The sequence below is a fragment of the Tetrao urogallus genome, assembly GCF_951394365.1.
Source record: "Tetrao urogallus genome assembly, chromosome: 4".
Lineage (NCBI taxonomy): Eukaryota > Metazoa > Chordata > Aves > Galliformes > Phasianidae > Tetrao > Tetrao urogallus.
The window spans coordinates 62,396,133-62,423,177 of NC_136817.1; the positions used below are offsets into that span (position 1 = coordinate 62,396,133).

General features: G+C 40.3%; 1 protein-coding gene across 1 annotated transcript; it reads right to left on the bottom strand.

The window, feature by feature from the left end:
* Positions 1–9,775: 9,775 nt before the first annotated feature.
* Positions 9,776–26,315, bottom strand: SH3BP2 (SH3 domain binding protein 2; the record flags this gene model as incomplete). The annotated part of the gene is made up of 13 exons (XM_079534151.1): positions 9,776–9,913; positions 10,389–10,448; positions 10,691–10,772; positions 12,019–12,074; positions 12,396–12,504; positions 13,537–14,131; positions 14,660–14,725; positions 16,537–16,625; positions 17,016–17,086; positions 17,654–17,771; positions 19,932–20,034; positions 21,017–21,156; positions 26,206–26,315. The coding sequence occupies 13 exons, from the start codon at positions 26,313–26,315 to the stop codon at positions 9,776–9,778; spliced, it is 1,737 nt and encodes a 578-aa protein (XP_079390277.1).
* Positions 26,316–27,045: the final 730 nt, after the last annotated feature.

Here is a 27,045-nt window from a genome sequence, read left to right on the forward strand (position 1 = left end):
AAACACAGCTCTTACATCAATCAATTTGACAAAAGAAATAGAAGCCTAAGTTTATATTTCTTTATTTTTAAAATTAAATTTTTATCAGTAAGAATAATACTTGGGACAGCTAAGAACTACTGATTTCCATCAGCACGCTTGGTCATGTTACAAAGCCCAGAGATGTAAACAGTCTGTAAGCTCAAAAAGGGGAGATTTAGGTTGGATGAAAGGAAAAAGTCTTTTACATGAGGGCGCTGAGGCAGAGGCACAGGTTTTCTAGTGATGTGGTTGATGCCTCATCCCTGGAGACTTTCAAGGCCAGGCTGGATCAGGCCCTGGGGAACCCGATCTAGCTGCGGTGTCCCTGTTCACTGCAGGGCAGTTGGACGAAATGGCCCTCAGAGGTCCCTTCCAGCTCTAAGGAGTCTCTGATCCATGCTCAGAGATACCTGTAGCTTTCTGCAAGGCATACACAAATATCTGGCAGTTGTTGCAGCATGAGGATTCGAGAACCCACCAGCAGAAGGTAGGAGTGCTCCACAGAGCTCCATATAGATACGTGTCACCATAGAAAAACGGTCCCCTGAAACGCTTTTGGTACATAACACTCATGATCAGCAGCAACTTCCCAGAGACCAGAAAGAAAAACAATACTGGCAGCACCTCGTGAAGATACCACCCAGTGCTCGTCTCAACACAACCGAGGGGATTTTTCCAGCCTGACCGGATCTCTCCCCCTTCCCTAATGGCTGGTTTCACCTAAAGACAACGCAGATTAACAACCAACCCTTAGAACGCCCCAAAGACTGCAGAGTATTTACTGCGGAAAGACGTGCGACATGAAAAAGCAGACACACGGACAGGCACCGTTTTCCAGCAGAGTAAACAAAACAAGCGCCCGCCGCAGAACGGCCAGGTGAGGCAGAAGGACGGCGGGGGCGGCGCTGAGGGCATCGGAGCTGGAAGCAGCAGCAGCAGCAGCAACTCGGCGCCCGGCTGACAGAGCTGCCCGCAGCCGCCGCATCCCGCCCGGATCGCACCTCCCGCCGCCGCCCCGCAGCGGGCTGCAGCAGCCGCGTTCCCACCCCCCGCTCCGGCCGTCTGTTTTCGAGGCGTCTCCACAACCCCCTCCCCTCCTCCTGAGGCCACGCGAGCCGCTACCGACGCCGCCCGCTTTTCCTTCTCCTACCCCTCGCAGCCCCGCGCGCCTCCACCGCCGCCGGCCGCGCCCCCGCCCGCCGCAGACCGTTAACGGCTGCGCCCCTCCGCAGGGCGCGCACGCCCCTCGCCTTCCTCCTCCTCGCCCCCTCCGGCCCGCCCCAGCAGCGCTCACCCGAGGGCAGATGAGAAAAAACGGCGGGCACCGGCGCGACGAAAGGAGAAAGACGGGGCCGCAACGGGCAACCTCTCCGCCAAGCCCGTCGCCTCCGCCGCTGGCCCCAGCGCCGAGCTCCGCCCCCCCCCCTTGGCCCCCGCCCGACAGGGTGCGGCTTCCCCGGGCTGCAGGCCAACAATCGCGCCGCCCATTGGAGGGCGCGAGCGCGGCGAGCAAGCGGCTCCGCCATTGGCTGGAGGCGCGTGAGGGGAGGCAGCGGCGGAGACCTGAGTCCGCGGGCTTTCTGTGGGGCGAGCGCGGCTGTGCGCGCCTCGCGGGGGTGCGGGTGGAGTTCGTGTGGAGATGGCTCGCTGTGGAACGGAGCAGCGCACGGCGAGAGAGAAAGGCAGCAATCGAGTAACTGCCGAGGAGCGGTGCGATAGAAAGATACTCCCAGCCTTGCTTTGCGCTTTCTGGCGATTAATCTTCGCTGCTTAGAATTGAAACGCAGGCTGTAGAGACACACGAGAACTTGAATTTGGTCTCAACCGCTGGAAACTGATTTGGTTGCAAAGTAGACGGGATAACTGTTGCAAATCCGATAGCAAGACAGTGCTGGCTGTAGGCATGCCTAATCACATTTGCTGTTGTAATCACTAACAATTAGCAAACTGTCTGCATTTTGAATGTTTGTTTTTGGGCAGAACTGTTGCTGTAAACCCCACGCATTAAATAAAGTCACTTCTATCTGATACTAAACTCCGTTAGACCCAGCGGTGTGTTTACACACGAGATCGCCCTCTCCATCTGGTTCAGTCTAACGAAGAAGGCTGCAGGTGCTCCGCCAGGTTCAGCGCCTCTGCATCGCCTGCCCCGTGGCACGTGGGTGACGACGGCAGAATTCCCCTTCAGCTTGGCACCTGCTTCACCTCTTTAACACATGAAGCTCTTTTTCTTGTCCAGTGAAGTACATGGGATAACTCATCCACACAAACACATATTTGGTAAAAAAAAAAAATACTGTTTTCACTTAAAATAATGTTGGTTTTTTTTCTATCCCTGGCTATGAGAACATTAGAGCCAACAGGAAAGGTGATGCTAAGGTCAGAAGTGGTGACCAGGGAAGGGCAACATAATTTGTTTTGCTAGCAGTGCTGACTTAATGTGTTTGTAACTACAGGGAGCTGTGCCAGGAGCAGTTTGGGCTGATCAGATGCTGAGTTTTATCAGTTGCCACTGTTCAATCTGATGGTGAAACATTTGAAAACATTAAAACGCTGCAGGAGGTGCAGTTCTTTAGCCCTGTCTTTTTCTCCCGTGACCTGCCCAAGGTCACCATTCCTGCTCTCCTCTTCCAACCTCCTTGCACAGTACTGAGGCCAAAGAATATATCGTTTCACTGAACTATTCTGATGGAATAATTGGGGCGTGAGGGGGCAAGATCAGCTTTCTGCTGAATCAGCAGGCTCAAACAGCTCATTCTGTAGCCAGAAGCTGCTGAAGCTGATGTATGACACTATTAATCTTGCCAATTCAGTTTTTGGCCTGAGCAGGTTCTTGAGCTGCATGAAAGTCAGCAATGGCACAGAAGCAAAGGTGGGATCTCGTGGGTAAAAGTGTAACAGAGGGCACGCACATGCTCAGCATACTAAAGCAGTATACAGTACTATTCAACTGTGGCACTGAGAATCTGAAAAAGCACTGCTATGATATTTTAGGCTTGTCTGTCTTCAATAGCTCTTACCAGTTCATTTTACAGGATTACAGCTACAACCAAAGGCGCAATAATATGAACCACACAGTGTTTATCTAGCCATGGTATCTGACCCCTTCATGGTCTTTGCCCTACCTATGAGAGATATGACAGAATGACCAAGACAAGTTTGCTACCTGTAGTTTTGTTTGCTATATACACATCTGCACGTATACTGGATAATGCTCACTGGTCCATTAAAAAAAAAAAAAAACCACTAAAATAAATTACCAGATATTTTCAGGTAGTACAGTGTTCAGACGAAGCATCAGAATTTGGCACTGCTTAGTTGGTATAGATGTACCAGCTGCTGATTCTTCTGCAATAAGTTTGTCCAGACTCAGTCATCAGCAGTATTACACTACAGAATGTCAAGGCATCTAAAATAAAAAAATCTATCTGAATATGCTCATTTACACTAGTTGCTTTAGTTTAACATTACCAGGCCACAATTATTTTTACGCAAGTCTTTACCTTGGCATTAGCAGTCCTGAACGCTCAAACCACTCGGCTACCTGTAAGAGGCATGATACGTGGTTGATGTCACAAATCTGGATTAAAACATGTATCTTCTCCTTTATACAGGGTGTGCCCCTTCCACGTATGCAGTTTCAGGATGCTTTTCTTACCCATAAAGTGTAAGTGACAGTATCAAAATATCTCTCTCCCTCTTGGTTTGCCTGAGCTTCTCTTTTCTGACAGTCTGTGTACTGGGCATTTCTGGGCAGGACTTGCTTCCCTAGGTGGCAAACACCAATTGTCTTTGAGAAATACCCAAGGGCCTCCAAATCTTGCTGATGATGAATGGGATGCTTCTGGTACAAGTGAGCTTGTGCCCATCTAGCACTACTACTGAAAAGCTTGTGAGGAATGTTTCTTTGAAATTATTATACTTAAATGCCTTTTCAAAAAGTGATGTAATGGACTGTCTTAACTTCATCTGTGTAGAACAGTATTAATAAAATATCATGACTTAAGTGCAGGATTATAAAAGTTGGTCACTGTTGGTAAGTTTATCTCAAAAGTACCATTGGAAAGTTTATTTTTGTCCTGGCAGTTATATTCTTCACAGAAGGGAGGCCTGTTTTTTTTAACTTCTCTAATTTCACTTGTTTGTGTAAGGAAGGAGAAGTTTCCTGTTCTTTAAGGCATATATAGATGAGAAGATCTGACAGAACAACTACCTGGAAAAGCACATTCTGGTCTGCTGTGATCTCCCTCCATAACCAAAATCACATCTGAAAAAAAGAGAACTGAAGCTACAGGTGGGGAAAGGGCAGAACAGTGAGATATTACATACACTGAGATTAATAAACTGAGAGGCTAATTTTGGCTTTAAGTTTGAAAAATATTGACTTTATGCTTAGGACGGAATCACAAAAATGTACACTATTCAGATTAAATATCAACCTAGCTTCATAGTTCAAGTCAGTTAATAAGAGTTTTGCTTATGTTATTGCATAAGCTTCTTGATACAACTCATGTAATAGCAAAAGAATAGGTGGAAGATACAGTGATAGCTTTAGCCAAAAAGAAAGCAAGAAACCAGCTTTCTCTTCGTAATGTTACAACACTGCTTGTGGAGGTCTGGATTTGTTTTGCCAAAATCCTTCTCCAAGTAAAGCAGATTCTTTTAACTGCAACATTTATGACTTCATAAGTCTAGAAGGCACACGATGTTTATGTTCAATACAAGTTGCTTCTGTGCTAGTTCCAAAGTTACTAAAGCTGCTGAAAGTTATAGCAAACTATAGAAAGTTATCCTTTAGTAATAGGAGAAAAACTGCCACTACCAGAAGTTTTACCTTTTGAAGAGCTGGGACTTCAAAAACAGACCACGGTGAATAAAACAAAGAAAGAAAGAAAAAGAAGATATTAGGGCAAGTTCAAAGCAGTGAAGAGGGCTAAAACATGGAAAAAAATATTTTGTTTAAAGCTTTGTATTTATTATTACTACATACAGGAGAAAATTAAATTATCTTGGGAGAAGCTTTCTAACGTTAGAACAACAAATTTTGAAGTCTTTTAAATCATATTTTTAAAAAGGCAAATTTTCAGCAGCACCCCACGGTTAAGGTGTAGCTGCCATTTACTTGGAAAAATAAGTAGGTATGAATGGTAGCACAGCGTAAATCAAAGAACAGTGTAATCACTGAATCCCTAACAGACAGCCTGCGAGGCTACACCTGGAACATCTTTCTCCTTAGCTGTCCTGTAAGAAAACCCTGATCGCACACAGAATAGACTCTCTTTATTTCTGTGATGTACTTCTCACATCAATAGCTTTCAATACAACTGCAAGACTCCAGCTGTGCAAAAAAAGTCATTACTGAAGTGCATGTCTGCTTCCCGGTACACAAACCGGATGGATCAAGGTTAGGCCCAAAAGAAACGAATATGATACTGTTAAAAAGCAAAGCACTGACCCAAAGAAGGGTCAGATGGGTCTGCATTTATTTTCCCCATCTATTTCCAGAGATTTAGTCTCGCAAGCAGTTACTACCATCATTTCTGTACAAAACAAGTTTGCTAGAGTTATGTAGAAGTAAAATTACATTAAAAACAATTCTTACACGGCCATTATGGTCACATACATCATGAACCCGAGAGGCTGGGTTAAATGCTTCCCAGTAACTAGCAGTAGTAAGAAACGAGGTACAAATAACCGACAGGAACTACTATCCTGTATTTTAAGGCACAGAAATGGAAGTCCTGGGTGAGTAGATTTTAGGGTTGACTGTGTTACAAGACACACTAAGCTTTCTGTACTTTGGTGCTTTAGTTTGCCCAATTTAAAGGTAACTCAAATTCTCTCTGCTCTGCAAGGGTTTCAGTAGTGTTTACTTTTTTAGGTTTTATTTTGTTTGGTTTTTTTTATTTTTAATATGAGAGCTTGGAGTTCTCTTAAGAGGCTGTAATCATGGTCATCTGGAGTGCTTCTCTTTCTAGAAAAAAACAGTTCAAGATGTTGACTTCTTAATAAGATGGAAACTATTACAACATCAGACACTTAGGCCAGGTGAAGTATTTAATGTTTAGAACAACTCTTTAGTGCTTCATTATGTCAGGTATTTAGGTAGTCCTCAGATGTCTGTGTAAATTCTATGATTATGCATATTCTACCTCGAAGTAGTTGTTTTGAATTTTATATTCTTGCTTATATTACTCCTTCATCATCCAGGATAAAATACATTCAGATGACTAATTTTGCTAAACAATGTTGCTACTTATGTAAGAAACATGAGCCAAAAGATGCTTTCACCCTCAAAGACGCAGCTCACCAGCTTTTCACCTAGAGTCAGGCTGTAAACTCGCTCTTATCCAAAGTCACTTAAGAATGATGTCCACCCAACTGACCTCTGTACACGTTTCATGTAGATACTGCTGTTGGGTAGAGCCCTGCATGGAAATAGCTGACCAGCAGATGTCACCAAACTCAAACTAATCACCATCAATGCTTCAGAAATCACCATTCCTTCCAATTTTCTAAAGCAAGACAGAACAGAGGGCACAAATATTCTCATTACTTATTTACATTCTTTTAAAAAGTGTTAAGTGCTGAGGGAATAGCTGACAAAAAGCAGCAGCATGTAGCACTCTGTCTCATAGAAAACCTCAATATCAGATTCCCTTTTAGTGTTCCTATTGCTCCATTATTGCACTCTATTGATTGATGGTCCCTTTTTAAATCCTGTATTTCCAGAACCATTCGTTTTTTGTTTTTTTCTTCCCTAGAAGAATTATTCCTCCACAAATACAAACCTTTCACAGAAATTTGGTCAGAAAGTGCAGAATTTTGTCCAAAATTAGTAGCAATTATTTTGACTTACATGTTACCAAACTCACAAACTGCATATTTTGGCATGCCAAATACTGCTTTTACACTTCTCTCCCAAACCACTTTAAGATAAGGAGCTTGCAGTGGGGCGTATAAGATGTGTAAGAGACATAGGAGACAGACTGTGAGCTCTAAACTGTGCCTTTCTTCCCTACAAACACCAGAAATGTAACTTTATCTAATTCTCCACCAAACAGACTAGAGCAGTACATAGGAGCAAGATGATTCAGAAGAGAGAGTGACTACAGATTTCTTTAGAATCCATCTGAAAGTACTGCTTAGTGTGTCCCTGTCTGCCCCTCCTACTTGCCTGCAGGAGGCATCAGAGAAACCTGCTGGGTGACGCCAACATTGCTGAACAGAAGGGCTGTTAGGTGCTGGGAAATGCAAAGAGCCTCTCCTCCCTGCAAGTTGCTGAAGTCCTTTGGAGACTTGGCTCTCTTGCACAGCACATTCCTCTTCCTCTGAGGAACCTTTTATTATGGCTGCACTTGTGTTTTGTGCTCGTAGATAAAATGAATGCTTCAGTCCTCAATTCTCACTCAAGAACCTTAGAAGTAAATAGAAAATGGATAATTTTCACCTCCAGCCATGTTATCTGATGGCCAGAATGCCAAATGTCTGACATGGTTGCTTACAAAAAAAATTGATTCAAGAGGGCTAAAACCTAATTCTTCCAATTGTGAAGTTAGAAGAGCACTACTTACCACAATTACAAGAGAAAGTATTAAAGCACGTACTCAGCAAGTTCAGTGAGACTGCACAAAACAGGCGAATTGGCATTGGAAGTTTATCCACTTCAGAAATATATACATTTATGCAAAAAAGAAAACTAACATTTACATATTTGCATGTCTTATACAGGTAAAGACAGTGTTATGGTTTATATGTACTGGATTACACAGGTATTTTTACAGTTCAAAAATCTTGAGAGTATATTTGCAAACAAAAATAAAAAAAAAATACCTGAATTTGGCCCCATAGCACATTTGTAAGCATGACTGTCATGATGGAGTGAGTCAGTTATTCCTAGAGAGAGAAAAACTTACTCTGTAAACAGTACGTATAAATACTGTAAAAAAAAATAAAAATAGAGCTTGCCTAAAATACAGATACGCACATCTACAAAGCCAACATCTTTATGAGTGCATTGTTGGCCGAGCTTTCTTTGTGGAGTGGATCACATCAGATCAGTGAGCCACAGACATACTTACCTAAAATAAAAGGAATTACAAATCTGATATTCAACAGAGTCTGAAATTTAAGTACTGCACATTCTTTAATTTACACTCACAAAAATGTTTATTACAGTGGGAACTGAAAGCAGATGACTGATATTGTGCATATCTGTCTCAAACAAAATGAAGGAATTAAGGTAAGAATTGCTGGCTCTATGTGAGGTCCTATTATTACAGCTTATTAAGAAAAATCCCTTAGGGATTAAATCCTATTTTACTGTTTTCATAAAACAAAATTCTTATTCTGTAACATTTTAATATTCTTAAAGCTGTGACCATTTAATAACAATAAGATTAAACCTGGCACGTATAGCCTCTGTAAAGGTAGCAGAAAAGTGGAACTTTTATGTTCTTATGGATTCAACTTATGGATTGGAAACTTATGGATTCAAACTGACAGAAACCAGATAGCTTCTCCTGTTTCAAGAATTATAGCAAATTATTCTTTTTTTTATTAAGTCTCATAAACGTTATTAAAGATAATAATTTGACAGTACTTTTGCATTAACCAAGTTATTGTAGCAGGTCAGTAAAATAACTTTCTCTTTACAAAAATTCAGGAGTAGGGCAATTTCAGAACCACCAAGCCCTTGTGTTTAGGATATTTATCCCCATGATATTAGGGAACAAACATAAGCACCCTGCAAACACCTATAATTGACAGTGCTGATGGTACATTAAAAACTAATTTTATCTCGTTTGCATTGCATTTGCTTTGATCTAATAGAGATTTTAATAATGAAAAAATTAGTAGAGTTCTACAAAAAGTAGACTAGAACAGGGTGCTTTGCACCCGAACAGAAGAGAATGCACCTGGCTGACAACCTGATCCTCACAAATTGACCACAACATCTTATAGACTAATTGTAACATCACAATAATTGTAGCTTTTTCTTGTGTTTTAAAAAACCTTCTGGTTTGGAAATAAGGAATGGGACTCCCATTAAAACCAAATCAGCATTACCCTAACCTACTTGAAGTGTTCTTAAGTAATACATATGATGCCATAACCCTATCTGTTGGACAGTACCCCAGTATTGATTACTGTGGACATTTTAATCACAAATTACATTTATGTGTCAATTGGCTTAGAAAATGTTGCATTTCCCAATCATCTTTACATGTAGTAAACCAAATTATTTGCACAGAAGACTTCATTATTTGCACATCAGCTATACAAGTAATACAAGTTCAGCACCAGCCCTGACTTAAGGAGTAAAATCCTTCAAGTCAGAATATTAGTATTCCCTGCCACAATTGAATTCTCATGTATTTTCAGAAGTTTCCCTCTTGTGCTTTGGTTGTATTCACAACACTTCTTTGTTCATGTGGACATTGTTCTCCACATTCCAAGGAGATCAGTAATAGCAGCAGTTTCAAAAAAGGTGCAGGTGTCGCAGATGGCCTTCACAGAACAGCCTGTTCAGATCTTTCTGAGAGAAAGGCACAAAATCCACTGATCTGCATTACAAAACTTTACCAAGAGTTCATTAAGTGGAGATATAGCTCACATGAAAACAAATGGTTGAAATAAACTCAGGTTTTGTGTGCAAGCAATGGGAAATCCAACAGTGGCAGAAGTCCACGTTTAATTCCAAGACAGCAGAGAACCCATTTTTCCTCAGTGTCAGTGAATTATGCCGGCCCTGTCAGCTTGGTTTAGAGTAACCATAAGGACACCGAAGAATCAGGCTGCCGTGACTAGGCAGGACATGAGTGCTATAGTATTCAACCAAACTCCCCATGTTCAGAAACATGATGTCTGCATCCAGGTAGAATTTACAGTCCTGTGGTAGAACAGAAATATACACGGTCACTGACTGCAATATTTCCTACTCAGTGTTTAAAAAGAAAAAAACACCCAGCAAACACTGACAACAATAAGTAAAATATATTATCAGAACTGAGATCTTTCCATCAAGCTGCTGCACTGCAAGCTTCTCACTTAGACAAGTAAGTCCAAGTTAAACTCAAGAACTTCATAGCCCTTCCCCTGGAACGTAACTGGGGCTGATATTTAGATTTGGACATTTGCAGCTACTTTATCTTTATTTATTTACAGCAATCAAAAAGCCCAGATCTAGTTACTTGAATTCTCATCCTGGAACAAATACCTGTAAAGCAGCTGACTTTGACTTTTAGGGCTTTACGATTAACAATCGTTAATTGTGATGCATATGCATGTATTTGCACATTATATGCACATTATATCATGCATATGTAAACATACACAAAAGCTTCACACACAAGAGAGCCACTCACCTTCTCAAATATTCTGTAGTTTCTCACTTTTTCGGCAGATTGATCCCATACAACTAATACCTTAACAATGAAAAGAGCAACAAAATCAGTTTAAACTGATAAGCTCAAAGTCAATACAGAATTAAGGAATTATTTACAATCAACTGACCACCCTATTAAAAAAAAATCACTGAAGTTATAATAGCAGTGGTTTCAGTACTTAACAACAAGCAGGAAAATCTAAGTACTTTTAACATGTAAAAACACAGCATCTCTAAGTCCAAAAGGTTTTTGTAGGGGTAGATTCTGCAATTGCAAGTTACCTTTCCAGCCTTAGTAGACGAGTTCCTAATACAGTATAATCCATTTTGTGGCTGTCCCTTTGGGCTACTAGCTTTAAATATCCTAAAATAAAAACAATGCAATAATTACATATGTTACTTATCTGATCCAGAAAACATTAACATGTAGATTCTCGTAATAATAGAATTATAGGAGCTGGAAGTGACCTCTGGAGTCCAGCCACCCCTCCCCCCCTTTACTAAAGTAGGTTCCCTAAAGTAGGTTGCACAGGAACATCTCCAGGTGGGTTTTGAGTATCTCCAGAGAAGATGACTCCATAAACTCTGTGGGCAGCCTGTCCCAGTGCTCTGTCACCTTCACAGTAAGTAACTTCTTTCTCATGTCCAAATGACACTTTCTGTGTATCAGTTTATGCCCACTGTCCCTTGTTCTGTCTCTGGGCACCACTGAAAAGAGCCTGGCTCCATCCACTTCTGCCCCTTAGATATTTATAGTCCTTGCTAATTGTAGAATCATAGAATCACTGTGGTTGGAAAAGTCCTCTAAGACCATCCAAGTCCAACCATCAACCACCCGCCACCATGCTCTCAAAGCTACATGCCACATTCACCCTCTTCTTGAAAACCTCCAGGGATGGCGATTCCACTGCTTCCCTGGGCAGCCTGTTCCAGTGCACTACCACTCTTTCTGAGAATAATTTTTTCCTAATATCCAAATTGAATCTCCCCAGACACAGGTATCGCAGCTTTTCCTTATAAGGGAGAAGGCTCCAAGCCCCCTGCAATCTCTGAAGCCTTCCATCGGACTCTCTAGAAGTTCCCTGTCTTTATTGAACTGGGGAGCCCAGAACTGGACACAGCACCCCAGATATGGCCTCACCAGGGTGGAGTAGGAGGAGATGAGCACCTCTCGACCTGCTGGCCACACTTTTTAACGCACCCCAGGATAACATTACCCATGTTGGCCAAAAGGGCACACTGCGAGCAATTCTTATTAAAATATATGTTTCAGTTGTAATAATTTATATTACATCATATTGGACAGAATTTTACTGTTCTAGCATACCAATCAGCAACGTGTCATAGAAGATCTGGCTTTCTGTCCCCTTAATATCCTGGCAGAACAATTGTTTCCAGAGGGGGTAAAATCACTTCGTAAGCACTCTGTTTTCTCAACTGATACATGAGCACTTAACCATCTCTGCTGGAAAGCGATTTCCACATTAAAGTGATTTAAATATATTCCCATGTTTTTAAACACAAATTATATATCTCAAAATGATTTTTGAACTACTGTTCAATACAGATATCTGTAGGATTTTAAGCAACTTTTTAAAAGCCACATCTACCTTTCAACTTCTAAGGATTCAGAGGTATTAATAAATATTGAAGTAGGCAGCTCAACCTGTAGGAAAATACAAAGAAATTAAGTGACCATGAAGGACAATGAAAACTCAAAATACTAACATGTTATCCAAACAAGCTACAGCTGTTGATATCTGAACTTGTTAATAGTGCTTTAATCTTAAGTTTATGTTTCTTCCTCCTGTATACCAATGGCTACAATCCAGAATTTATAAAGGCATTCCTTAGATCTACAAATCACACAGCACTGCATTTTCAAGTTCTTTCTCCTTTTTTTCCCCATGAAACATGTCCCAAAGCTCTCCCACAGAGAAAGCAGGAAAAATGGTCTTTTAAGAATGTATCATCTGTTTGTTCTTACTTTTTCATAGTCATCATCAGAATCATCATTCGCTTGACTTGGCTTGGAGGGCAGTGCTGGTTTTTCAAATGAGAAGCTTCTAAAACTCTGCCCATCTGGTGGTGATCTCCTGGCAGAAACAGAACAAAAACTGAAGGACATCTTCACTGAAAACAAATATACCAACCACTGAAAAGATAATAAAACAAGAACTTAAGAGGAAGTTTCAGTTTCAGACTCATCAGCTCTAGAATCACAGAATAATGTAGGTTGAAAGGGACATCTGTAGATGATTTGGTCCAAGCTCCTGCACAAAGCAGGTCCAAATAGCTCAGGCAGCTGTGTTGAGTATCCCCAAGGATGGAGATTCCACAGCCTTTCTGAGTTGACCATCCACAAGATGAAATTATATTATAACTTATATCTAACCATTATTTCCAAGGTCATGACTTCTGTCTGTTGCCTCTTGCCATGTCACTGCAGATCTTTTGTTTTGTATTCTCCCTGCCTTGCTGTAGCTGTAAACAGCAGTGACATCTCCTATTAGCTTTCCTAAAGGTTGAGCTAACCGAATTCTCTCAGCCTCTACTCATGTATCACGTGCCCAAACATCTTGGTGGATGGACTCACTCCCATAAATCCATCTCTCTTGTACTGCATTTGAGGTATTTTTCTTCCATATTTCTATATCTTCTATTCTTTCTATAAAACTGAATGATCTGACAAAAGTAATTCCAACTGCGTAAGCATCACAGCTAGTTGCACATCCTTACTAAAGCTGATTTTAACATAAGAAATTTCCTGTCTCCACAGAGGCCTAAAATCATTTTTTGTGGTTCACTGACTTTCTGACACAAAGGTTTCTTATTCATTATGATTAAAAGTCTTTATGGCACCCACAAAAACAAACCACAAAAAAAAAGCGATTTGTTTTTTTTTTCCCCCCAAGTGATCTATTTATTTCTGAATTATTTCAAGAGTAAAATTCATTACAAAATCTCCAAATAACAAATACTCAGGCAAAAAAGCATGTACTGAGGATGAGAGGAATGGTGTGGAGAAGACTAGCAGACATTGACGTGAATCTGACAAATGATGTCTGTGAACTGATTAACAAAAACTCCATGGAAAATGTGATACTGGGATGTATTTTCACACTTACTGTAATTGGGGACACGAAGGCTTCTCTGGTCTAGGTTTAAGTACAGGATGCTGGTGGCCTGGCACGGGTGGCTTCGGGAGCACTGGTGGCACAAACAGTCCCGGTTTGCCATGTTCTCTTGGCACTTTGGTTTCTATTGGTTTTTCTGTTATCTGGGACAACTTGGGTTTGTTGCTTGGCACTGGAGGAGGAGTTCGCGGTGAAAGGTTTAAGGTTTTTAGTTTCTCGCATCCTTCTGGAGTATTGAGAACGTGAGACAGAGGCAGAGGTTCTGGAGGAAGTGAGGAAGGTTCTTTGACACTAAAAGGCTTTTTGAAAAGAGGTAAAGGGGGCACAGGAGGCAGCTGCTCACTTGGTCTCCGGCTGGAGCACTGAATCTTTAGGTTAGGTTCAGCTCGGCACGGTAACTGGGGCTCTCTCACACTGAAGAAATCCTCAGTCTTGATCTCAGGTAAGCTTCTTTTTGGAGGTGGTGGTGGTGCTGCTGATCCAGCAGTTTTTCCACTAAAGGAATGTGACCTTGACTCCGAGTAGGCAACTTTTCTGACATGAGGGACCGGTGGAGGTGGGTAGGCTGGGGGCAGGACCATGATATCTGCACAAAGAAAATACCCAACAAATATAGCACACTGCAGAGAAACAAAACATGTCAAGAAACTGGACTTTTATTTTATGTGGTTTAAGATACATTCATTATAATCTGGTCTGACAGTTCCTAAGATGCTGGATAAACATTCGACTTTCAGCACAACTGCACATTACATGTACTGACCTCCTGCAATTTTTATTCAGGCATGGGTTATGTCAACTTAGCAAAGAATTTTTCCCTTGTTGGAAATAAAGGGAAAAAGGCTATTTAAAAAGCATTACCCCCTCCTCCACATGGAGGACCACATAAAGGTTCTTCAGGGCAGCAGACTTGTCAGAAACTGTTTGTTACTGCTGTTACTAGGCTCTTCTCACCCTCAATACCTCTTAAGATTTGATACCTGTGTCTTTTGTCAGTCATTTTGCCACCTGCAGTGCTTTAGATATGACTAAGCAAAAACAGTGATCTGGCATCCTACACAAATATGATCTTCATTGCCAGCATTTTCTGAAGGGAATAAAAGCAATCACATACCATCTTTCACTATGTCAGAAGTATCTGGCTGCAAGTAGGACTCATCGTCTTCCTCCTGGTCATAATCTGCAAGTAAAAATCCGTGTCAGACTCAGACAACCACCTCTCTGCTATTTATAGCATGTGTTTTCTTTAATTTTGATATCAATCAAGAAAGCCACTGCTTACAACAGCGAATGAAAAACATAGCACTTGTTTTTCTCCCCCTTTGAAATGAAAATGTACCTTCTGGTGTGACACTTTCTCAGAAAAATTCAGATCAGTTAAGAGGCACAGCTACAAACTGATACACTTGCTAAACACGTTGGAAAAATAAAAACTCAGCAACTCAAAAGCAACCCTACCATAGCAACTTTCATGACTTTGCAGTATGAGTGCCTAAGAAAGTCTCATCATCTGCAAAACAATGAATTCTTTTGCCTTGCTCTGGTAACAAAATACACCACAACAAATGACTTAAATGTTGTCTCTAAGTCAAAATAATCAAGACATGAAAAGCATGCTGCCTCCAGGCAGTAATTTCTCATCATTGACTGTGATATGAGCCTTAAGAACAATACACAGTATTTCCTTAGAGAAAGAGCTTCAGTGCGGGCTGGGGAAAAGGCTAAGGTTAAGCTGATAAAAATCAGTTAACTGTTATAATAATTATCCTTATTTAGGCTTCCAGGCCTCTCCAAACATAATTCATATTGTATACAACCCTTCCCTGCCATAAACACTGATATTCTAAACCACAACCCTATACAAAATGCTGATGAGTGTTTTCCTCTGCTTTGCAACAGTGCAACCGGATTTCCTACACAGTCAAACTCTTGTTTTGTTTTTGTTCTAGTCAGGAAAAATGGTCAGGAATTTCCTTTCAGGAAATCAGAGTACTTGCTCCAATCAACCCTACCCTGAGAAATCTGAAAGGGCAGAAAATGCCTAGTAAAGGAACTCTGGAGGATCACAAAGCAAGTCTCCTCATTTGGACTGTACTGTGTTTCTTGACTAAGAAGTTAGTTACTAAATATGCTGTGAACCTCAATCTGACAGGCTTTCTGTAAAATCCCCATTTCTATCTAAAAAATAAACACACACGGCCAGAATTGTTACAGCAAGTTATCAAACTGAATTAAAAAAAGAATGCTAAGAATGACACACTTCAAGCCTTACATTGAAGGATGTTAACCAACGTGCCCCACCCAGGCCATTCAAATGCCTAATGCGAGATCTTCCTGAACTGGGAGAAGTTCTGGTTTGCACTAAGCAGGCTACAGCACAGATGCAACAACATCCCAGAGTGAATTACTGCTAACTCTCGGGACAGATGAATTATTTTCACAGTCTAGCTAAGAGGCAGCCATCTCCACAGTGTTTCACCACATTGTCAGAACACACTTTCAGCATGTACCTCCCCCAACACCCTTCTTCCCCCAGGGCATGGATCCATGCATCCCTTTGCCCTCCTCACAGAAACCAGACTGAACCATAACAGTGTATTGCCAGACTATGACCTATGGACATGCTCAAATATTTTATCTTCCTGCTAGATCTACAGCTTCCCAACATGTGGTCTTAACAAAAGTGTAAGTTAAAAATTTAAGATTGTATTATTAGGGATGATATTAAGATTGTATTAGGTTTCAGACACTCCCTGGCCAAGGCTGAATTCCTTTAGTTAATACTTATTTTTTAGTAATGGTTTTACAACACAGACTGTTTCTGATTTCAAATTACAACAATTCTATGCACCACATAAAAATAATAATTGTTAGTTCTCAGTTGCAAACTAAATCAGACAGTCTGCTTCAGCTACTGGAATAGTTCCTGCAGAACCCAGAAGGAAAGCAAGATTTTAAAAAAATCATTTATCAATGTCTAAAAATTGTCACCTTCATTATCTGCTGAATGATGAGAATACTTGATATCAATGGGACGTTCAACTGAGCCATAGAAACTGTCTGCATCAGAACCAGAGTCACTGCAAAAGAAAAGGCAGAGTCTCTTTCGCATCGCTATGTTAGAGGTCTTGGAAAAATAAAGACATCTGCTAGCAAGACTGCAGCACTGGAAAGTAGTACTGGAAAAGCAGAAGCAATCTATTCCCTTATCCATAGCTAAATCGGTTGCTGCCATTGATATTTTTCTTTGTTTTATACAAAACCAACATTTTAAGTTCTCTTAGTACAATGATTTATTTGTCCTGCTACTCTTTAATCTGTCTATTAGGTAGGCCCTTCATTCTTGGAGCCTACTGCAGCTGTTAATACTTAGCAGTAAATAACTTGTAGGTGCAAACAGCCAAGAAACAACACTATTGAGAGCTGAAGAGAAGAGAGGGAAAAGGCAAACAAAGATTAAAGTTTCATACCTGAATTCTGTTACTGTTTCTTTCTTATCATGGTAGTGATCGATTTCCCTCCTCAGGGATAGCATCCAATTCTAAATAAATAAATCCACAACATTCAAAACATTAATCTTTAAATCATTACACAAAGATGCACAGTATCTTTCTCCTGCAAGACAAGAGTGACAGTGTAAATGAAATATCATTTATCCACACCTTTATATAAGTATTGAAAGGATTTACTAGTCAAAATGTTTTGACTATTGAAAATCCTACAAGAACGCATTAAAATATTCAACTTCTGATTTGTGAATTTCCAGTTGTTACTCCTACAGCCATGTACCTGCCCATAGTCTGCATACTGGTAGGAGATTCCACCAAACAAGTTTTCAAACTTAATCAGAAGTTTACCATACAAATATTAATTCCACGGCTAAAAACCAGGAATACAAAGACAACTGTAACATTAATTATGCCACCTTCAGCCATTCCCTACAATTTGCACAAATAGTTAAAACTTCAGGCGTTATTTTCAGAGGAGTCCAAAGAACCAGATGTACAGACTTCAGTTACAGCTGCGTGCCCAGTTCACGTAGATTTTAGGGAAGCCCAAAATCCACTTTCTTCATTTGCAATACGATTTCCCTTGAAGTAGAACATACCTTTCTTTCATCTTCAGAAGAAGCGGAAAAAAACCATGTCCTGTGCTTCTTGCTAATGTGAACTAACTTGAAAGGAAACACATTGCTTGATGTCGTCTCTTCAGCCGCCCGCATAACCCTGGGAAACAGAAGAACCAATATACAGAAATCCCTTAAGCTGTAAAGTTAATTCTGCCGTGCAAATCACAGCTCAGAAAGCAGCTTTACCAGCCTGCTCTACCTTGCTGAAAATAAGATCAGCAACAACACCTCACCAAAACACTAATATGGGCAATTGTAGTTCTTCATTGAAGCAATAGCACGGATAATGCAAGAGTGCTGACAGGACGAAAGGCACCACTTCATCCACCAGACATAGATGATGTTCTGACCTCTTCAATAAACAGTTTAATAAACTTTTTAAGCTTTTTTTTGAAAAAGTTTAATTCAACCTGTTTCACAAACCAAATTAGAAAGGTTTCCCGCCTTTTATTTTTTCCACATGGGATTCTAAAATGAGAAAATACTGTTCTGTCCTCACAGAGGCACAAAAGAACCCTGTTCAGAAATGCACACTATAAGGCCTTGAAAGAATAAGGAGACTAAAACCATAAGACTGTGTGCAATCCAGAAGTAACATCAGTAGGATTTACTCAGCACAAGCTGTACAGAAATATGAATGACAGTTTTGGGGGCTCTCTTTCTTCTTGTTCCTATACTTTGGGCTTTGCTAATTTCCTCACAGAACACAGTATTTCTGTGTATTTATGTATTTATGGAAGGTAGCTTATAAACCCACAGGTAAGGTTTTTTGCCTTTTGGTTAGTGCCAAATCAAAATGAACATGACTTTGGGAAAAACAAAAATAAAAATAATAATTAAAAGATATTAATCAACACCTCACAGTTGGCACTAAGAAAAATGCAAGGCGCAATGTTTTTTCAGAAACAGATGGTATCTTTTTAGAACTCCAACTCTATTTTTAAATTATAAGTTATAGTGTTGTTTTTTGTTGTTTTGTTTTGTTTTTTTAATCTGGTCTGAAACTAAGCCACAGAAGGAACTGTAAGTTACTTCATTCACTAATTTAAGACCAATGGAGATATTACTATGGAAAATAACCATCATATGTCTGGGAGGGATGGCAATGCTTCCTGCATTCTGAGCCACCAGAACATTCAGCGCTGTCTCACGTGCTGTCCCCACTTGAAACGTAAAGGCTATTGAATTAAATCTGAAAAATAGAAGTCTAGGGAAGCCTTAAAGCAACTTGCTTTCATGCACTCTTACGAAACTGCCCAGCCTAAAAAATGAAGATTTCTTTCACTTCAAACTTTTTTCCAATAATGCTTATGTCCACACATTAACTATGAGCTGGTCCCAATTCTACAACCAAGATGGCTACAGATACAGAGATAGGTAAAAAGCAATGAGATTTTCTAGCAATTACAAAATCCACAGCATTTTTCATAATATCCGGATTCCAGAAGCTGGTATTATGGCCACGTTATAGCAGCATTCCCAGCAAATACGCTGTTGTGGTGGTCAGTTAAAAAGCCTTCCCACTACAATGAGAGAGATTTCCTTATTCTAAAGGTCTGAGAGCATTAAGCAGTGCAGAGACAACAAGCACATTTGTGAGCACGATGAAACTGCAGCAGTTAGGGCCAACAATGGTTTGTCTCTTTACAGTCTGTAACTTACTTGTCTTTTCTTAGCACGTACGCAACAGCAATTTCCTGAGGTTAATACTGAGTGCGATTGGTAGGCCCTGTACATGTGCACTCAGTGAGATTCTGGTTAACTTGAAAGCCACTTATTTTTGCCTTCAACTTAAAAAGCAAATGTTAAAATCTATAACGTATAGTGGAAAGAGTCAGACATTTTGCACATGTATTCTCTCATTTTATTACTCCTGTAATTGATTCTATTTTGACACCAATTAGTGTTACCGAATCAGGAACTTTAAATATTCTGCTTCAATTCCAGATAATTTGTCTGGAGGAATCCATATCTATGTGTGCAAAGTCCACATTAAATAAGGAACAAGCACCAACCCACTGCAGTGGTAAGCCCCGTGCAATTTTAAAAGCTTTACTAGAGGATTACAAAAGATGAAGGATACACACTTGCACAGCACTGGAAACATATATACAATTTGAAAGGAATTTTCTCTAGCAATGTGAGACCAGTGCTTGACCAAAATAACAAAACACAGCTGAATTAACTACTCAAAATGAAAGGCAGTTCCTACCCCAATTAAGTACAAGGGCCTAAGGTGTTAAGTTTTGGCACTCACCTGTTGTAACCATTCAAAGAAAATGCACCCTGTGGAGATGCAGACGTGCTGGTCTTAAAGTAGTAAATGCATCCCTCATGGATAATCACAAATCTCAGTGGCCCTGATAAAGAAAAAAAGCAAGTAAGATATAAATCCAAAGGCAGTGGGATCCTCAACAGCTGTACCCAAGTTAGGATGCCCAAGCGAATTTCATTAATCCCTATAGAAGGGCACAAAGCAGCGAAGTGGCAGCTGGCTGCTGACCAGTCACATGAAGCTCTTCAAAGGAAACCTCAGAGACTGCAAGCCTGACCTCCACCTGTGCTCTCTCTCTGGGAGAACAAGCTAACTTAAGAGCGCAGCCTGAAACAAGAGCGGAATGTAAACATGGGCTACAAATAGCTTTTTAGTTCAACGTATTGTGATTTGGGGTGAACATATCTCCTTTCTGGTGGCAGTACGTACGTGCATAAAACCTGCAATAAAGTGCTTCTTTTTTTCTCTTAAAGCTAAGTGCCAACTCTCCCATCACCTTCATCAAAGACGGTAATCTTTGCCCTTAGTTGTATAAACACAGTTTAGTTGTAAACAGGCATAGGAAATGACTAGAATACAAATTAAACTCAAAGTCTTACATTTTATCCTATTAAATGGATTCTGATTCCAGAAGTAATTACTATTACTAAGCATAGTCTAATCTCAGCAGTGAGAAAAGTTCCATTTCACAACAGCAGCAGGAGATGGGGATATTTTTTCAGTACTAAAAAACTAACTGTAGAAAAAGCTGAGCACTAATTTATTTTATAAAAGAATATTTGAAATTGTTTCTGCCATCTGTTTCTTCCTTAAAGTCTTACTTCTTAAGGCCTTGACAAAAGATTTAACTAAATACAAGAAAATCAATCATAACACTTGTCATCTAAAGCTTACAGTTTCAAAACAATTAAAGCAAATTCTTTCAACATGAGTCTTTAATACATATATTCCTGTAAAATTGTACTACAGTGCAGAAAAGTAAGAGGAAGACTGGCTTGATTAAAGAGCCCATTAATAGGAAGCGTGTTTATGGCTCTAAAGGCAAAAATTAAAACCACTGAACTTACACTTCAAGATCTGCAACTGAGTGCCTCCCTTTTTATGAAGATAGCCCGATTTGGTCACTCCTCCAGGCATCGTCAAAAGGTTTTGTGCTCCAATTGCCTTCATTGGGACCGGCCAGACCTGTTCCTCTGAGGCCATCTTCCTGCAATTCAGAATAATTAAGAGCAGTTTCAAAGTTAGATTTTGCTTCAGGAAATGAGGACTGAGAAACAAAGCTTGTTTCCTTAACCAAGTTTTCCAATCAACTAACATGGTTCAGCAGTCAAGTACGCAGGACAGACGCATGCTCATAGGTTCCAGGAAGTTTGTGAGGTATAAAAAACACAGGACAGAAAGTCCCAACTTATTTTTATTCAGTTCTCAAAACTGAGTGACAGTGGTCAAAGCAATAGAAGAGTGCTTAAAAAATGTTATTTTACTATTTATATCTTAAAACTGCATCAGATGATAACACGCAGGCTAGAAAGAAAATCAAAGAAAATCAGTTTCTTTTCTAAAGCTCCATACCACACACGGGCACTGAAGGGAGATTTCTGTACAGCGAGGGAATCAATGGTCAGATTTTAGTAACCATACACAGTTATTAATATTAATATATTAATATGCTTCTCATATTTGTATGTTTTATTCTAACTAATAGCATCAGTGTATAATCTTATACGTGACAATGCAAACCAAATCCATCTCAGATTGCTGCAGGATGCCTTCCACTCATACACCAGTTATTAATGCCATGCTTCACCAAGAGCCTTTGCAGTTCCCACTGTTTCTGCCACCACCTTATACAGGTTACCAGGAGAACTATCCTTTTAAGTAGAAGTTTTTTGCTGCCTGATGTATCACTGTGAGACTCTTCTTTCTTCAACTGGCAACAGAATTGGGCTAAAAATCCAATTGTGTAAAACATTCAAAGAATACAAAACAATTTTAAAAAAAAACATCCACAGATGAACCAAACAGTAAGTGTGACCCAGACACAAAATGACCAGGCGTAGGGCTCAAGGCCTCTGCTGGTAAGAGGTAAACTAGGAAAGTTCCTTTGTGGATAAAACCCGTTAATTCATTTCTGAAAAAAAAAAAAAAAAAAAAAAAAAAAAAAAAAAAAAAAAAAAAAAAAAAAAAAAAAAAAAAAAACCAAACAATAACTGTTTAGAATGGGGAAAAAAAAAAGTGTAGTACAATATTGAAATCTAATGGATCCTGTGTTTGCTTCCCTTGAAAGGGACAGGAAGAGAAGTCAATAGCACAGCTCAATACTCTCAGAGCCAGCAGTAAAGTGCATCTCATGCCCACTGCATTTGTTAGGAGCAAAGGGAGACTGAGGATACGTTTCAGCAGATCTGCCTAACACTGAGTTCCATCTGCTCAGCCTTTGATGACAACGTATCACTAGCAGTTTCTAGCAGGCGAAATCCTTTAGGCAGCCTCAGAAATTGCACAAGCTTTTAATTCCACCATGTAACAGAACAGGTTCAAGGGGAGTAGATAGAATGTAAGGCTGTAGAAAGGCCATGGCTGCCTAGCTCTCTTCCAGTACCTTCCTACTCACCAAAAGCTGCTACTTTTGCTGCTATATCCTTTTCTGCTCTAATCCATTCCTGTTCTTATCACGTAATTGAGATTTTTCCAAGCTGAGTTGGGCCTTCCTCCTCCTCTCTGCAATGAAGTTTCTAGCAATAGTGGTGTATTAATAGGTCCAAGAAGTGGACTATAATATTTAAGAATTACTAAAATAGTAAAAAGTAATAAGTCTAAAATAAAAAAAAACAAAAAGGAATCCTTCAAATAATTTCTCCACATATTACAGAAAAGCCAAAGGGCAATAGGCCATTAATCAGCTGGCTGCTAACACCAAGCTACACTGCAGTACTAAGAGCCATTTCCTTGAAATGAGGAACACTAATTCAGAAATTTGCCCAAGACATGCCTTTAAGAGCTAGTACATCAACATTCAAACATGTGAAACTAATTCACGATGAAGTGATTTCAGTCTGTTTCTAATTATATTCAGAAAAAGAGATGAAACAAAAGCAAACTTTTTATTCAGCCAGATATCCTCTGATCTCAGATTCCTTCATCTATCTCTAGCATTAGTCTCAATGCCATCCAACTGTTTGAAGATCATCACAGGTTTGTTTTCAAATAGCGAAGAGCAGAAGAAAGGACTTCAGCACTTCCCCTCTGGAATTAAGCAATAATCTCAGTGTTAATATTCTTAGATTGAAAACATTTCAGAAAAGGGAGAGTTAAGTACCTCAGGGAGGTTATCCAAAACAACCACAAGCTGAGATTCTAGGAAGGCAATGGCAAACACTGGGGACAAGGGTATCCCTCCCTAGGTAAATAGAGAAAACACAAATATTTGACTAGGTCATGGCAGCTTTCTACATAGATAGCTGCTGGAAAGCCAGAATAGCAGGAAGACAACATAAAAATTATTACATCGAAGCAGAGAAACAAGCAGGCTAAGAATCCAGTTCTACAGTGCAGACAGTACAGGATTTAACCAAAAGGAAGGACAATAAATATCAAGTTCTGCTTCCTCCTCTTGACAATCATTCCTTATCTCTGCAGATTTACAATAAAACAGTTCTGAAAATGCAGACCGAACCCTCAAAGTTGCCCATCCACCTGCGTGAATAAAGGTGTGGCAGAACTCCCCACACAAGTACATCTTTCACCTAAAACACAGAGCTTTCCCATCAGCTTCACTACGCATATTTTCTGGATCTCATTGTAACCTTTCCCACTTCCCATTCTCATATGTAGACTGGGGCTGAAGTTACTGACACACAGGGAGGACTTTGGTATTCCAGATTGAAACATTTGAAACAACCCTCTTAAATCAGTACTTTGAATTTATTCCCAATCAGATTTTTTTTTTTTTTTTTTTTTGAGAGTACAAAACAATTCTAGAAGAACATGAGATGCTATTTTGCCTCCTGCTGCTGGGAGAAAGCTATCAAAACAAAATATCCATGGGACCTTTATTTTAGGGGTGGGATGAAAGAAGAATAGATGCTCTTGAAGATTTTCCTGGTGTTAGCATCTATAATATAGTTGTCTTTAGCTCCCCAAAATAGATCTTTCCACTCTTGATATTCCTCCTTAAAGTTATTATTTTTTTTTTTTAATCTATTATGTGAGGAACAGATTGATGCTCCATTACCAAGTATGGTCAATAGCAAGCACCAAAGTCACTGTAGAGCCTATTAGCACTTGGCATTAGGAATGAGAAGGTATTTCCCAGATGCCTTTTTTTATGCCATTATATTCTTGCCCTACAAGCCAAAGACCCCCTTACATATTTTCATCCCAGGTGCATAAGCAAAGCCTCTTTCACTGAGCAGACAAGGAAGATAACAGAAGAGACCCACTAAAAGCCACCGGGGCCAGGCTACCCTCCCTGTCTGATGGCAGCCCTCTGTTACAAGACACAAGCTAAAATACTTATGCTAATTCTTTTGTGCAAGCTTCTAGTAAAAGCCACATACTTTATTCCTCCCATTCTTGTCATCAAGGGACTAGGTACCTATTTTAAAATTTTCTCCATCAAGTCCCACACGCAGCACAAGTGCCCCTTAAATCAGCCTTCTCCTCCCTGAAACACTGTTGAAATGAACCATCTGAGCCAGCAGAGGATGACAGCAGCAAAAGGCCTTGCACCACTTCCTTTCTCAGATGACCCCCATGGCAATTCTATACCTCTGTGGGAGACAACAGACTTTAAAACATAGTGTGAGACACTGGAACAGTAGTTAATAGGACTTGCTTCATCACTCAGAGTTTTCTGAAAGACAGAGCAGTGCAGCTAACACTATTGAGCATGATACAATCAATACTGTAATTAATTCATACATGCAAACCAGTCTCCCAGACTTTGTTTGGCAGACCAAGCCAGTCTGCAGCATACTTTGGAAGTATCAGTAAAGTCAGTCCAAGCCTGTCCCACAAGTACACCTTTCTCAGAAAGTATCAGAATGAACTCCTTCAGCCACATAATCTGTTCCAGATGTGTTATGAAGGAACACTTACTCCTTTTCGCCTTATGAGCTATTGGCATTCAGCTTGATTAAATTGATACAGCCTGATTCAACTAAGGGTTGCACCCTAGAAGAGCCATGAGTCCTTGTTCCTTGCTGAACCTCAGCAGAACATATGGCAGATGTGATCATCCCCACGCCTTGCAGTGTATAAGCCTAAAGAAGCACTAACCTCATTGCTGAACCTACGGCTGCCAAAAGTTGTCTTAAAAGATTTCACTTCTTATAATAATATTTATGGTCAGTACTGGAGGCCCTTTGGTCATGCTGAAAACAAAAATGCAAGCCTCCTGAATTGCAGTAAAAATTAAATCTGTTCTGGATTTGTCACAAGAGTCTCCATGCAAATTATGTCTGAGAAAAATTTTAATTCCATAATATCTCATATCATCTAATCTTTAAATACTGTTTTGAAAGTAAAACCAAGCAAAGCAGGATGTGGATTTCCTTCTAAATATGCGCGTAACTTACAGAAATGAAGCAAAATTATACCAGAAAGCATTCCTAGCATAATGCAGATGACTGAAATTTCAGTATTCACAAAAGGCTGAACCAAAACTAAGGCAGCACTGCATATACAGAGAAATGTAATAAAAGTTTTCCTAATGTGCTCTCTGCAATTCTGTGCAAAAATGAGTTCTCCAGTTCAACCACCTACATATTTATCATCTGTAAATCTGCTTTCTGCAAAAAATTTCAGGTCTTGTTTCCATTATTTAATAAGTATTCCCAGTATATCTCAAATACTCTTTCATGTTTCTCCCACTTTTCTGAGTTACACATCGCATTTCTTAGTACTCCCCACAGCCCCTTGCACAATAGTTTCTCAGAAGAATTAAGCTTAGCACAAACAGTGAGAAGAAATAAATCTTAAGGACAAAGGGAATAGAGAACTAAGCCTGACAGAGGTGCATGTTATAAATAAGTTCACTCCATTCAGCTTGCTTCAACTTGCTTTTCTTATCAGCTGAGTGTTTCCAACCAACGCTCTCCTCATTTTTTCCCCTCCAATTCTTGGCCATTTTCTGCATAAGATGCAGAAGTTAAAAGCATTTTTCCTCCAGTCAGTTCTCTTCTCTTAGATTTAGTCTGCTCTCTACCTAAAAGAGGAAAGATGACAGAAACACAAGCCAGAAGCATGCACTCACCTTGTCATTGCGCCTGATCGACACATAGTTTTCCTGCTGACGCTTTCGCTGTAAGATAGTTTCCTTTGCGAGGACAAAGCCATTAGCAGCTGATAGCCCCTCTCAGGCATGGCAGGAACATCGCTGTGCTTCCCTTCTTTTTGTGTATAAAAAGGCTGGGAGCGGTGGCGATAACTACTGCGCACACAAAGGAGGAGCTGTGCCCCGACTGCTTGTACATCTGCTCTGCAGCGTGGCCAAAAGGGACGCCTAGGCAATGACTTGTTTCCTTTGTTACTTCCTGTTTCCCCCCAGAGTCAGTGGGCAGCACTGTCTTTGTCAGATTTCCCAATATCCCACAGAGGCTGTAAACCAAGCCGTGCGTTACCTCAAGCCTCTGTAAGACTGCGAGGCACGCAGCGGGGGATTTTCCAGTGCTTGCTTGCTTCACCTTCCCACCAGCTGCTTTCCCGTGGGAGAAAAAGAAGGTAGCCCTTCTCCCTTACAGTGCATTCGGGCAGCACAGCAGGGGCATGGCTCACAAATGCTGCTGTGCTTCGGGTCCTTGCCTCGCACCACAGAACTACACTAAGTCCTTCATCTCCCTTTTCTCCCCTATGGTTGGAGTTTGTCCATCCGTCTTCAACCCACTAACTTCGAAATGGTTGTTCTCAAAGACTGTGCAGCATATATATGCTTCAGAGCAAGCCCTGTCTATACATTTATCACTACACAAACCATAAGAAAATGGAATTCTTATCCATGGGTTTAGAACATAAGGGCAACGATGCTACAGGACACTACGATGCTACAAGCATCACCAGCTGATGGTAAAAGAGAAATGCCATTGTTCTACACATT